The 12759-nt window shown below is 39.4% G+C and overlaps 1 protein-coding gene across 2 annotated transcripts; it reads right to left on the reverse strand.

The window, feature by feature from the left end:
* Nucleotides 1-2698: 2698 nt before the first annotated feature.
* Nucleotides 2699-11984, reverse strand: LOC140997901 (ras-related protein rab7-like). 2 transcript variants are annotated; one of them, XM_073467951.1, is made up of 6 exons: nucleotides 11623-11984; nucleotides 7275-7337; nucleotides 5803-5929; nucleotides 5491-5709; nucleotides 4265-4393; nucleotides 2699-4150 (listed from the first exon to the last, which is right to left on the reverse strand). In XM_073467951.1, exons 2-6 carry the CDS (start codon nucleotides 7325-7327, stop codon nucleotides 4055-4057), a joined length of 624 nt encoding a protein of 207 aa, XP_073324052.1. In that variant the 5' UTR covers nucleotides 7328-7337; nucleotides 11623-11984; the 3' UTR covers nucleotides 2699-4054. The 2 variants fall into 2 exon arrangements, with proteins under 2 accessions (XP_073324052.1, XP_073324053.1); XM_073467952.1 differs by lacking the exon at nucleotides 11623-11984 and adding an exon at nucleotides 8921-8999 and having other exon boundaries at nucleotides 3963-4150.
* Nucleotides 11985-12759: the final 775 nt, after the last annotated feature.

Consider the following 12759-nt stretch of genomic DNA (forward strand, 5'->3'; position numbering starts at 1 on the left):
CAGCTTTGGTGCCTACAAGACCTCTCTGGGATTACCAAAAGTCTAAACAAAAAGTCTTACTGTTAAGGATTCCCCGCCTCTGAAAGCATTTGATTTCATGCAGAGTATTTCTATGTTACCTGAGTGTGTCAACACACTGAGGCTGTCAAGAATGATTTCTGCTGCTCAGTGTAAATGTTGTTACAGTATTCAACTTGGGACTAAAAAAAATGTGGTGAACTCAATAATATGCTTAAGATAATGAGTAAAATAACTTATCAGCCCTCTTATTGGACTTGAGTCTCTTCATCCCACTAGATAAGTTATTGTGTGTATTCATCTTCAATAAAACACACAAACTCGTGGAGTCTGTGCGGTAGCTTGTCAGAGTTCACTCCCGCTTGGCTCCCACACTGCTTCAGCCCGGTGTGTTGGTCCCTTGCAGGGAACCATCAATATTGGTCACACACGGACACACTGATGGAAACCACCCGCCACACTGAGCCAGAATTTGGCGTGGGTCACCTCACCTTCGTGGCCCCAGCTCGCTACACAAGGACACAGAACTCCAGGGCTACTTAAAGGCCTCCAGCGGACACCTCGTCTCACTGATGGTGCCAAATTGTTGTGATTATTTTGCTAAATATTATGCCTGACACACTCTCCCAACAAAAACTCACTCGCCAGGCAGTTTTCACATTTGAAATGTCTTTACTTTTCAAATGATTGGCCTCCATTTGGCCGAGATGTAGCCTTGAAAGAATCGTCACAACCAATCCGGTGAATGCGCATCTTTTAAATTCAAAGTTTCATCTCGTTGAGTCTTAAGCTCTGAATCTTCTTGACTTTGTTTATTTTCTCAAAAACACAACATGCCGTGATGATGATGTTTATTCATATTAATATGAATATTATCAGCCTATGAATCAGTAATGTTGTGATCGGTGAGGCGGACTTTAAGCTAAATGAAAGTCATTGAAACACTTTATCTGTTTTATGTGCGCAGGTACAGACATTTACAGCCGTGTGCGTTAGACTTTGGTGCCCCCTAGTGATAGCATCAAGAACACAATGAAGATGTTCATACAGGTAAAGGATACAGCTGTGGTGCCTACAGGAGCTCTGTGGGATCAGCAAAAGTCTAAGAAAAGGCGTTACAGTTAAGGATCCCCGCCTCTAAAGCATTTGATTTCATGCAGAGTATTTCTGTGTTACCTGAGTGTGTCAACACACTGAGGCTGTCAAGACAAACAATTTTCAGTACCTGAAGAGTGATTTTGCTGCTCAGTGTAAATGCTGATAATTTAAAGTATTAATCTTGTGACTAAAATGTGGTGAATTGAATAATATGCTGAAGATAATGAGTAAAATAAGTTATCTACCTACAGTATGCTAAATAAAAAGGCAAACAAGTTGATTTGTAGATTATAAGAACATTTGAATGTAATGAGTACACCTTGTTTGAATGACTGTTCAGCATTAGACACACAGCCTTACGTCTGTCCTGCTATTGAAGTGTAAATTGCGCATAGTTTCTTGTGTAGTTACAGGCTTCCTTTGAGTCTGTTAATCATATTTGATGTGTTCCTACAGGAACCTTGTATGATCTAGTAATCAGTCCCACAGCCACCCCACCACCAGTTACTCAAATCTCGTTGGATTATGACAAATCGAAGTGATCTCGCGAGAGTTTACAGAGGGTTAGGGTTTAACTACTTACATTATTTTTTTCCATTTAATGTTCATTATGTTGTGTTTTGTATATATATTTATTTGTATTCTCCGTGTTTGATGTCCTTATCTAGCTTCATTTTTGCTTGTATTTGTTTTGTGTGTGCTACTGTTCAGTTTACCTGAAATCTTTGTAAACTATTCTCTTTTTAATAAAAAAAAACATCAAATATGTTTAATAGGTTATTTTATTTTCCATTTTAAGTTTCTGTTCTAGTCTTTCCCATGCAAACCATCATGTTTGTAATTATTCTGGCTGATCTGACCTCTTTTGACATTGAAGTTAGGTGGACCTATGCTGTGGCTCTGTGAAATATACAGTGGGTAGGTGAAAAGGGGCAAGTTTAAACAGAGTGAGTCATTCAAATCTATATATTTAAAAGAATCATTAAAAACTTGTACAGGTGAAGAGAGATGTCAACAAAAGCATGTGAAAACACATGTATAGGGTCATGTTTTCAAACACTCCCTTTGTCCAAGCAGTATCACATAAACGTCATGTTTCAAGTCATTCTGAAAACATGTAAATGCCGACAAATAATAAAAATAAATCTTTTACAATGCAAGTGAGGCAGTGTCTGCATGCATTACAGGTGCAATATGGAAGAATTGGCCACCTGTTGAAGTTTTACTCTAAACAAACAGGGTCAGCATGTCACCAGAGTAACTGCTAACTGCTGCTAACTGTATTCTGTTTGTACTGTTAGCTTGTTAGCTCAGTTAGCCAGACGACCAGGGAAGTGTTGGTGTTTACACCGCTATCATAGTAGCTCTGGACCGCTGGGTGAAAAATATTTTCAGGCACAGGGCTAGCATGCTAACTTCAGTAGATCTCTCTGCAATACTGCTGTTTCTTCACTTTCTGTTGATCATTTTAGTTCATTTTTGAATGTTTTAAACTAAAATTCTTACATATTGCACCTTTAAGAAATTGTAGGAAATTAATCAAACCAGACAGAAATTGAGACACGTAATGGGAGACCATTGATATATTCAAGAGTTTTATTATTTGACGTCCCAATTTTTCTTTGACAACATCATTGGCATCGCAGTGATTTTTTTCTATAAGGAGAAAGAGTAATACCAGGGCAAAGAGTTGGATCTTTTCTTTAAATGGAAAGAGAGACCATCCATTTCAGTTCAATCCAGTCCATCAGCCATTTTACCTTTACCATCTATACACTGTAATGCACAATCCGTTAAAAATATTAAGTACTTAGCCAACCTGAGCTACAAGCAGATAGAGAGAACAGCAATAACAAAGACATGACAGAAGACACGTGTATGGCGTGTTGGTGACACATATTGTAATTCCATAGCATTGAAAGATGTCTGATGAAGGACATAACACATACAGCAGTAATAGTAGCAGTACAAGTAATGTTACATAAAAGGCAAATATTAATATATCAAGGAATTAATCCATGTTGTACACTGTGACTGCATTACCAGCTTTTACTTAATGTCTACTTAGGAGCATTTCTTCTGCAGTGTGAGGCAGTTATAAACCTTTTTTTGTTTTTCTACATACAACCTTGAAGGGAAAAGGCAGTACAATCACCAAAGTGTTCAACAGATTCTCAGGGGATATTTGAAAACAGAGGAGGAAGCATAATTTGAAGCTCACCAAAAGGCGTGCGGTTAGCAGAAGTTGCCCAAAATCAGTCATCCCTATTTAACATTTAAAGGCAAAAACATAAAAAGAAAAGTGCAAAAAAACAAGTGTGTTTCAGATTGGCTTAAGAAATAACACCAGCCAATTAAAATATATAATATATTTATATATATATAGTTCAACTTGATTATTTGTTAGGCAAAAGAAAGCAAAGACAAAACAGAAAGAGAGAATAAGATACTCGGGATGCTGACATTAGCCAACATCATCTCACATTACAGAGCATTGGCCAGTCCATCCAGAGGTCCCAGTTGCACTCTTTGAACATGGCTCCACCTTGCCCCCTCGGTGTGAGAGTCAGGGGCCACAGTCAGAAAAAATGGGTGGGCGGGGCAGGTGATCACTCACTATCGAGTCAGGGGGCCGTAAGGTCAGAAGGGGTGTCATTCTTCTCTCGTGTGATCTTTGGGCACTGGATTTGTCGGCGTATTTTTTTTTGACAGTACGCTAGTGTATTAATGTGTGTACTAAGTGGGGATGGGGTGGGGGTGGGGTGGGTACATCCATGTGCAGCGTACTGCGTGAGGGGGGTGTGTCGATGGAATGAACAATGGCGTGAAGGAGGAAGACCAGTAGGGAAGTCCTTTCCCTGGGAGCAAGGTGCAGGTGATGTAATTGGTGTCGGGGTGTTTTCAGAAAGCCAAGAGAGAAGATGGTCCAAGTTGTCCCTTAGCAGCTGCAGCTTTCTGCTGAAGGTTTAGCTCTGTCGTTCCTATCCAGTTTTATGGGCTCTGGGAATTCATTATACAGCTCCACCTCTGTCTCCTGGCACGCATCGAAAGACAGAAAATAATCAGTAAAAAAGAAAATTCTATATACTAATAACAAAGCACACATCTCCATTGTCTTTCATTTTTCTTTTCAGCATCTGTTACTCACTTGTTTGAGGGCGTTGCGTGCAATTGTCTGGAATGCCTGTTCTACGTTAATGGCTTCTTTGGCGCTGGTCTCAAAGTAGGGGATGTTGTTCTTACTCTGACACCAAGCCTGAGCCCTTTTGGTGGTTACCTGTGTGCATGAATGGGAAAAGGTTCATTAATATGGTAAGCTGAGATGCACAGTCTCCAACAACCATCTCCATGTTTTAACAACATTAGGAATGTTAAACTAAATGTTTTTTCATGTGATACTTTTTTTTTTTAATAAAGTGGGTCAAGATCATCATACACCATACAAAACATGAGGTCAACATTGTGCAGAAAGACTGAGGCATTTCCAGGTAGATTATAAAGCTCCAGTGTCCATCCTTATGGACTGTGATACACAGGGGTGTCTAGTAGCCTGGTGGTTAAGATGCACGCTGCGTCCCAAAGCTTGCCCGTGGATTTATACCCTCCCCCTCAATTAAGAGACCCTCCACAGCTGGGAGTATGGCTCCACACTCTGACATGGAGTGGGAGGATGTACATCATAGCAATGTCCCTTTTTTATTTATTGCGTGCTATAACCCTCTCAATCTTTCTCTGCATTTCCTGTCTTTATTTCTACAGATACAGACATACCAGCTCCCTAAACACATGCAGAAGAGTGCTAGATGGTTCTCCAACTTTTTGATCTCTTTCTACTCTAATATTGTGAGAGAAATTACTCACAATTCCCAGCATTTTAATGTTAACAGCGGGAATGACAGAAGTCCAAAATGGGCAAAAAAGAAGGGGAAAGACTGACAAATCTACACCACTCTTTATTAAACTATATAACTATAAGCCTTGCTACTGACTCTTGCATTTTGATCAAGTGGCTCTGTAAGTCCTCATGCAGCAGTGTGAGCCCGTATACACTTGACCTTCGGCTCTTGTGCTGATTATAACGGTGGTGTCAACTTAAGCCTTGAGGGCTCAGACCTTCTCCAGCAACAGCAGCAGGCATAGTGTTGCTGTGTGCTCAGTAGCATTTTAACAGCACTCAAAGCCCAATACCCATAAGTCTAGCAAAACATGCATATCAGAAGAAAAAACGCAGCTGAAACATGTCCAGTATAGACAGTCTGTCAGGGTGGACATTGGATATTAGCCTTGGTGTCAGACAGATCTGACATTTGAATGAAGGGTGGGTAATGATTTAAAATGGAGGTCATCATAGAGGAATTATCCACTGATACCAACCTGTCTATTCTCCAAGTCAATCTTGTTGCCTAGCACGACAAAGGGGAAGTTCTCAGGATCTCGTGGGCTGGCCTGGATCAGAAACTCATCCCTCCAGCTGTCGAGTGTCTTGAAGGTGTTGGGTGCAGTCACGTCAAACACCAGCACACAGCAGTCTGCTCCACGGTAGAAGGCAACGCCCAAAGACTGGAACCTCTCCTGGCCAGCTGTGTCCCAGATCTACACAACCACAAGAAACAAAATGTTTAGTGACTGGACAAGATTACAGAACAGAGGAGGACACTACAGCAAATGCTTGAACAATTAACCTACCTGCATTGTAACAAGCCGGTCGTCCACCATCACCTCCTTGGTCAGGAAGTCTGCTCCTATTGTCGCTTTGTACTGGTTACTAAACTTCTTGTTCACATACTGGTTCATTAGGGAGGTCTTTCCAACACTGACAAAGACAAGACAACAACAGACAGCAGGATTAATGATACTGTAGACCAGGAGCAAAATTAAAAAGGTAGTACAGTTTGACTCAAAGCCAGTATGAAATATGCAGTCATAACATTTGGAGCCGAGTGATATATGGATCTAATCAAGACCTCATCTCAAAAAGCCACATGTTAACTCAACAAAAAAGCATTACAGATGGATTGAAAGCTGACTGATCAAACACCCCTGCAGTACTTTTGTAAGTCTGTGTAGAAATAGCCACGTATGGTCTTTACCTTTGTGATACTAATGGGACTGAGATTAGCTGTTATTCCTTTTACATATTAAGAGACCGTAAATTCAGTCTGATCCCTACCAAGCGCAACCGCTGCATGATCTGCATGGGTCAGGTAGGTGTGGAGATGAGCAAAATGTTTTTGCTCACTTGTAGTCCATTCATTCATTTGTTTGAATTATTTTATTGATAACTGTTAGCGACCTAGCTAAATTGCTTTTGTTGTAACCAATCAGCTAAAGAGCTATTTTTCTTCTTATTTTATTTTTGGCAGTTGGCAAATTGCTTCAGGTGCATTACCATCACACAGTAGGCTGAAGAAGTTTGACCTCAAGACAGAAGAAACTACGCGGCAAATGAAAACTTCAAGTATAAATGGGGACTAATATTGTGAGAAATGAACAGATACTGTCTGGGATCTTGGTTATTGTAGTTTCATAATAAATTGTGGTTTAATGTTCCCTTCTCTTTGTCTGAAAGGCAACAGTTCAGTTAAAGTGATCCAATTTTCTGACTTTGACTGTTTTACAACATTGAATGTTTCATGTATCTGTCTATGATAAAAAGCATGTTTTTTTTAAACCAAGGCGACGTAGAACGAGCCTTCATTGCGATGCTATTGCATCGATCATTATTATCAGTGGAGGAAATCATTTAAAATATTGGATTTCTTCCAATGTTACCCAGCTCAAGTATCTATTGTCACAATAGCTCAAAGGCTGTAAAACATCAAGTGCCCTTAAAATAGTCTTTGACAATCATGTGCAGTAGTTTGTTAGCAATAAAGTCTAATTGGGCCTGCAGATAAAAAGCATGGTTGAAAAACAGTAGGGCTGTATTTAGGGGGCAGAGCTCTGCCTGGAGACGGCTTATGGCAGAGTAACAACTCCTGCCAACAAGGAAATAACACTAATAGTTATACTCTTCAATGATTCGACTCAAAACAAAAATAATACCTTGGCATTTAGGTTTTTTCCCGCTAGACTATTTTTAGAACAGACCTGACTGACGATTACCTGCACTGCTGGTTTTGACATGTAAGGGAGAAATATGTCAAGTTCTGACTCACCCAGAATCTCCTAGGATGATGACTTTCAAGAGCACTTTCTTCCTGGATGTCATTTTTCACCAGCTGGAAGAAAAACAAACAGCAAAATGTTTAGCACACAGAGAGAACTCAACAATGCTGCCCTAACAGCTTCACTGCAAGTCACAACCTAATCACCAGCTTCATATTGTTCAGGGACAAAACAGTCAATACAAAGGTAAATCTGTTTCTATGCACACAGGCCCTTTGGAAGACATTAGTCTACAAATTTGTGTGTAGAGTTTCATGGCTCTGGACCAATCAGGTTTGGATGCCATTCATTTTAGTCATGTGCTTTCTAAGCTGTTGGGCTAATCACGAGGAACACATCATTCTTTCTCTTTCTCTACTAACACGCACCACAGGAAGTTACCTCCCAGAGGACTGACTCCTTCTCCCTATTACAAGTCCAAACCGAGTGACACGTCTGCCTTTTTTGCTGATATTGCTGTTACTAGGCAGACAACCCACTTCAGCACATGCTGATCTGAGTGCGCTATCAAACACTGTAATTGACTGATAATATCGAATGATTATGTAAAATGACCAGCATTTACAACCACATACACAACACCAGTAATTACTGTATATATTTATTTAGAGCCCTACTGTCTATTTCTTTATATGCACACTCAAGTGTATCACATTTTTAATCAATAAAAAACAAAACAATTAATGCACCGTTTAAGGCTTTTAAATGTAATTTTGTATTTAAATATAAATATTACTTTAATAACTTCAATGGTCAAAATGGAGGCATAAATTTTACATTTTTGTGCGCAAATATTGTAAACGTTCTAGTGTTCTCAAAAAAGCAACAATAAGCTTGACAGTCAGAGACGTTTCTTAGAGCACGAACTGTTATTCACAGTTAGGCAATCTGTCATTGCTAAACACTCAAATACAGCTGTGAGCAGTGAAGTGCATCATTTCCTCCAAGTCTCATTAAAATGAGTAAGATCTGAGATATTACCCAACACATGAACAAATGAGGACATCCTTTAGTGTACCCCGCTAGCTGATGTGATTAATTTTAAAACTTTCATAATTGCAGTCAGGAGATAGTTTTTTTTTCTCTTTGTAGAAAACGTCTGATGGATAAGCCTTCAACTGCCAAACGGAAGATCCACCCACATTTGGGTAGCAGGTGTTAATTTCAGACCCTGATATTATGTATGACATTATGTCAATTACTGCGCAAATTCATCCTGATGACCATTGTTCAAGACAAGGAACAAGATGTAGGCAAGTTCTCCGAATATTATTCATTCTGCTTTCTGTCCATCTACAGTATTACCCGAATGTTCCAGGAATGTATTATGTCCGATAAAATATAATTCACTTTTCATGGATGGAACTTGTATTACAAAATAAACGGCGGGACAGTACAATAAACACAAAATGACTGCGCTCCAGACCTAAGGGGGTTATCTTTAAACCTTATCCATGCAAAAATAAGCAGAAAAGACTAAAATAAACTTGGATTTTATAAGAGGTTGCTTTATCTTTTTTTTCACATATTTGTCTTATCTGTGCCAAGTAAACAGTCGAGCACAATGAAACTTCTACTGCAGGTCTGCATACTCTCACTGAGAATGGCAGCAATTATAGAGCGAAGCAATACTCACATTTTTTCAAACTTTTCCGACAAAAAGATGAAAAACACCAGACCGACTGAATCAGAAATGAGTCCAAATCCTGAGACTAAGCCTATAAAACACTTCGGTTCCCATCAGGAGCTACAAGTACTTGCGTTCTTTCTGAATAAACCAAGCACAGCACTCCAGTGTCTGCCATACTGTGAAGCACAGAGTTGCTGACAGAAACATGAACAACAGCTCAACACAGGCATGGTCAGACCACAGTCACATGACTGCAGAAGAAACTCAACTGAGATCTTTAACCTTTGACAAACAGCAGAGTTAGACATTGATTGCAAAATGGCAGACTATTATCTCTGACAGGCGGCTCAGTCGGAAATCAGGTGAATGCCTCTTATTAGCAACAATACTCCAACATTTACTGGCAGATTTCACTAATACTAGTTCAACCACTTTGCTGACAAAACGGAAAAAATCTTAATATAGATCATATGTACTCTAGAAAGTCATATACTGTTTTGTTTAAATTGTCCTTAAAAGGTGTATGTATAGGAAATCATTTGTTATGTCTAGACATATATGTTTGCCATTATTCTGTGTTAAGAAATGAGAGCTGCTTGTTTAAAGCCAATGTGTCATGGGCAGCTTAGTCTTTTTTATTACATAATGTAGCATTATAATATTCACAGTCTGATATTTCAAAGTAGCTTTGCAGAGAGTACTGGTACTGAAATATATATTTTTTTCTCCTGATGAAGTACACTTCAGATCCAGATCTTTCAAGCAGTATTTCATACCCTGTCTGCTAGTATGAGTTTGATGTATAACTGCTCCATCAGATAGAAATTATTGTGGCAACACAGAAAATGATCATTTGCCCCATTCTTATTTTATTCTTTCTTAGATATGTTACACTTAGTTAGTATAATCATGATGATTCAAATTATTTTTAATCCACTTTCTTTGACTCACGATCCCTCTGTTTTACATTATTATAAACCAGAAGGATGACTGGGCAAGTATCTGTATCATCTAAAAAATAGGCACCAGGAAAATACAACTTCCCATTACTGGACAAGTTGATTGAGGAACGTCTTTTCAACCCTGCCATGTGTTTGGCTAACATAAAAGTCCCTTCTGCTCGTAAATCAGTGCCACAAGCAGCTGGAATTCACAGATCACCTCTGATATGGATTATGCATGCACACCCACAGACACAAACAGTCTTTGGCCTAAATATAGACTTGAGAAACTGAGTTTAGATGTTTCTCAATGCTCAAACTCATCTCCATGCGTCATTAAATTGGGCCATCGTTATGTTTCCTGGTTAGATATGCTACGTGTATCTTGGTAAACGCTCATGTGATAAATAGATGGTTTAAAGTTAACTGACTATAACAATATGGTCAAAATTATGGGATAATGCTTTCAAAAGAATATTTTCCATATCGTAACAGAGCAACATGTTTTTTAACCCTCTGATTTTGTACTACAGTACTGTGTCAAATAGTTAAATGTCAAATATTATATAGTAAAATATTGCTTTCCACATGAGGCTATAAACAAATCTACACACAACTATAAACACACAAGTACTCAGGAACAGCGGAACAAACTGGAAGGTACACCGACTGTGCAGTGTAAAATCAGACGCAGCTGTGAATGCTACAATGTTATCTGCAAACAAAACTTTCAGGCATTTTAACCATAACCAGCCCCATCAGTTGTCCTGAACAACTATATTCAAAGAATGAGCCAATGTATGCAAACATATGGGATAAATTGAGCAACTCTCAAATTAGAGCTAATCCAGACTACTGGGCAAGTACTTAAGTAAAACTGGAGTATGCAGTAACTTGAGACGAGCTGTTATCGATGCAGGAAAAATTGCCAACTACTGCAATGAATAATTAAAAACAAAATCACAGGGCTGTAACAGTTCTCGTTCTTCATACTCTGAATTTTAAGCGGTTATGATCTTAAAACCGATGAAGAAAAAGTGAAGAGTGTTAGATGTCAATGTCAGGCTACGTTTGTACTTGTTCAACTTGGATTAAAAAAAAGAAATACAGGACTTTTTTGTTTGCATGGCTGTAGGATTCAGGTTACACTTCATCCCTGTAAGCTTTTTGGCACAAGTTATGGGCGTTGTAGCCACATCAGACCATTTAATTAGGTAACTATGATCGTGTACCTGCGTGACCTGTGAGTCACAACTGAAACGAAAACAGAAAAACAAAGGACAAGTCTGCCTGGCAACACTACGGTAAAGTTACAGGATATTTCTCTCAAACGGCCTGTTGACAGAGGACATGTATAAACCTGATACTTGACACAATCGAGACATGTTAACTAAACCCACCTTGACATCTGACTGATCAACCATCAGAAACTGGTAGTTTTGAGGTGAGAGGCTGAGTGCGCCCCGTACCCCCTCCTTCTCTGTATGCACACACGCCAGATTAAAACCCCAACATTTAGACTTATCATCATTGTCATGTTTTTACGATGCTTTGTTCGACCGACGGACCGACCTCGTCCCCTGGTTCTCCTTCCTTGCTGGAGTCGACCACAGGCCGGCCTTGTTTTTGCCGACCAGCTTCTCGAAAAAACATTGCACCACCATTACACTAGCTGTTACAGCGTTGGCGTTAAAGGGACGCAGGAGGAATTGATGAGTGAGCAAATATTATACGTGTGAACAGACGGTCGTCATCTCAATAACTTACTTTCAACTTGTGACACACCGGAGCGGCGACTTCTTGAAGGGAACCGACCAGGCTGCGAGCTAACTAGCTGTTATTGTACAGGACAGTTAGCGTTAGTGGCTAACTAGGCGTTACGGTAGCTAGCTAGCTAGCTCGCTGGCACTGAACTCGTTAGCTAGCGTTAATTTAGCAAAACCTCGATTCAAATTTATGTAAAAATGTATCGCCCTCTGCGTGAAAACTTACAAAGACTGTGTCGTAAATTGACGAGGCAGATTATCAACAACTGGTATGTAAATTTGGCACTTTGCTTGAACGCTATCCTGCCAGCGAGCTAACTATCTGCTACCCCCAGCTTCTCTGTTCCCCTTTCACTTCCTCCTCCAAAACAACGCCTGCGTCCTACGTCAGACGCAGCGGGCTAATAAACCCCGCCCACTTATGACTCTTTAATATTTATCATAGACTAATTGAGTTAAATTCAAACTTTATTACTGACTCAGGGTCCAAATAAAAGACATACATATATACAGTCACATTACTGCAATTGGTAGGGTGAAGTACTAAACCTCATGTTTTATAAAACCAAGATGATTTCATTCCCAGAGACATAAAGACAGCAAATTAATTTATACATGAGATTTCTTGAAACAGCTTGGACAGCCACAAACATTTCACTTGCTCTACACACCATCTAAGTCTCTTAAGTAATATTCTCGAGGCACTATTACAGGCTACTTGAAGCCTCTGGAAGCTTGCATTTTTGTAGTTTTACCACAAGTGTAAACAAAAAATCACCATTATTTCTGCAGAAATAATTGGAATTTTAGTCTCTATGGGCCAAACTCCACAAATGCTGGTAGCTATGATTCCTATAATGCAACTGCCTCCTAAATGCCCATTCATTTCCAAACCTACAAACTCAGTTTGAGCTCAAGTTGCGACTTAATCAGGGTTATTTTTTTAAGACTGGTTGAATTGTACTCCACATAACTAGTGAAGTGAACGTCATGTTTAAAATGGAATGCTCCTTGTTCTGTCTCAACGTCCATTTAGTAGCCTTTCTTTTCTTTTGATTTTTGGAGCCTTGTCACCTCTCTGATGTCCTTTACTCCTGAAGTCTTGGCATCTCTTGTGTGTGGATGGGCTACTACATCA

This window comes from Pagrus major, chromosome 6, assembly GCF_040436345.1.
Source record: "Pagrus major chromosome 6, Pma_NU_1.0".
Taxonomy (NCBI): Eukaryota; Metazoa; Chordata; class Actinopteri; order Spariformes; family Sparidae; genus Pagrus; species Pagrus major.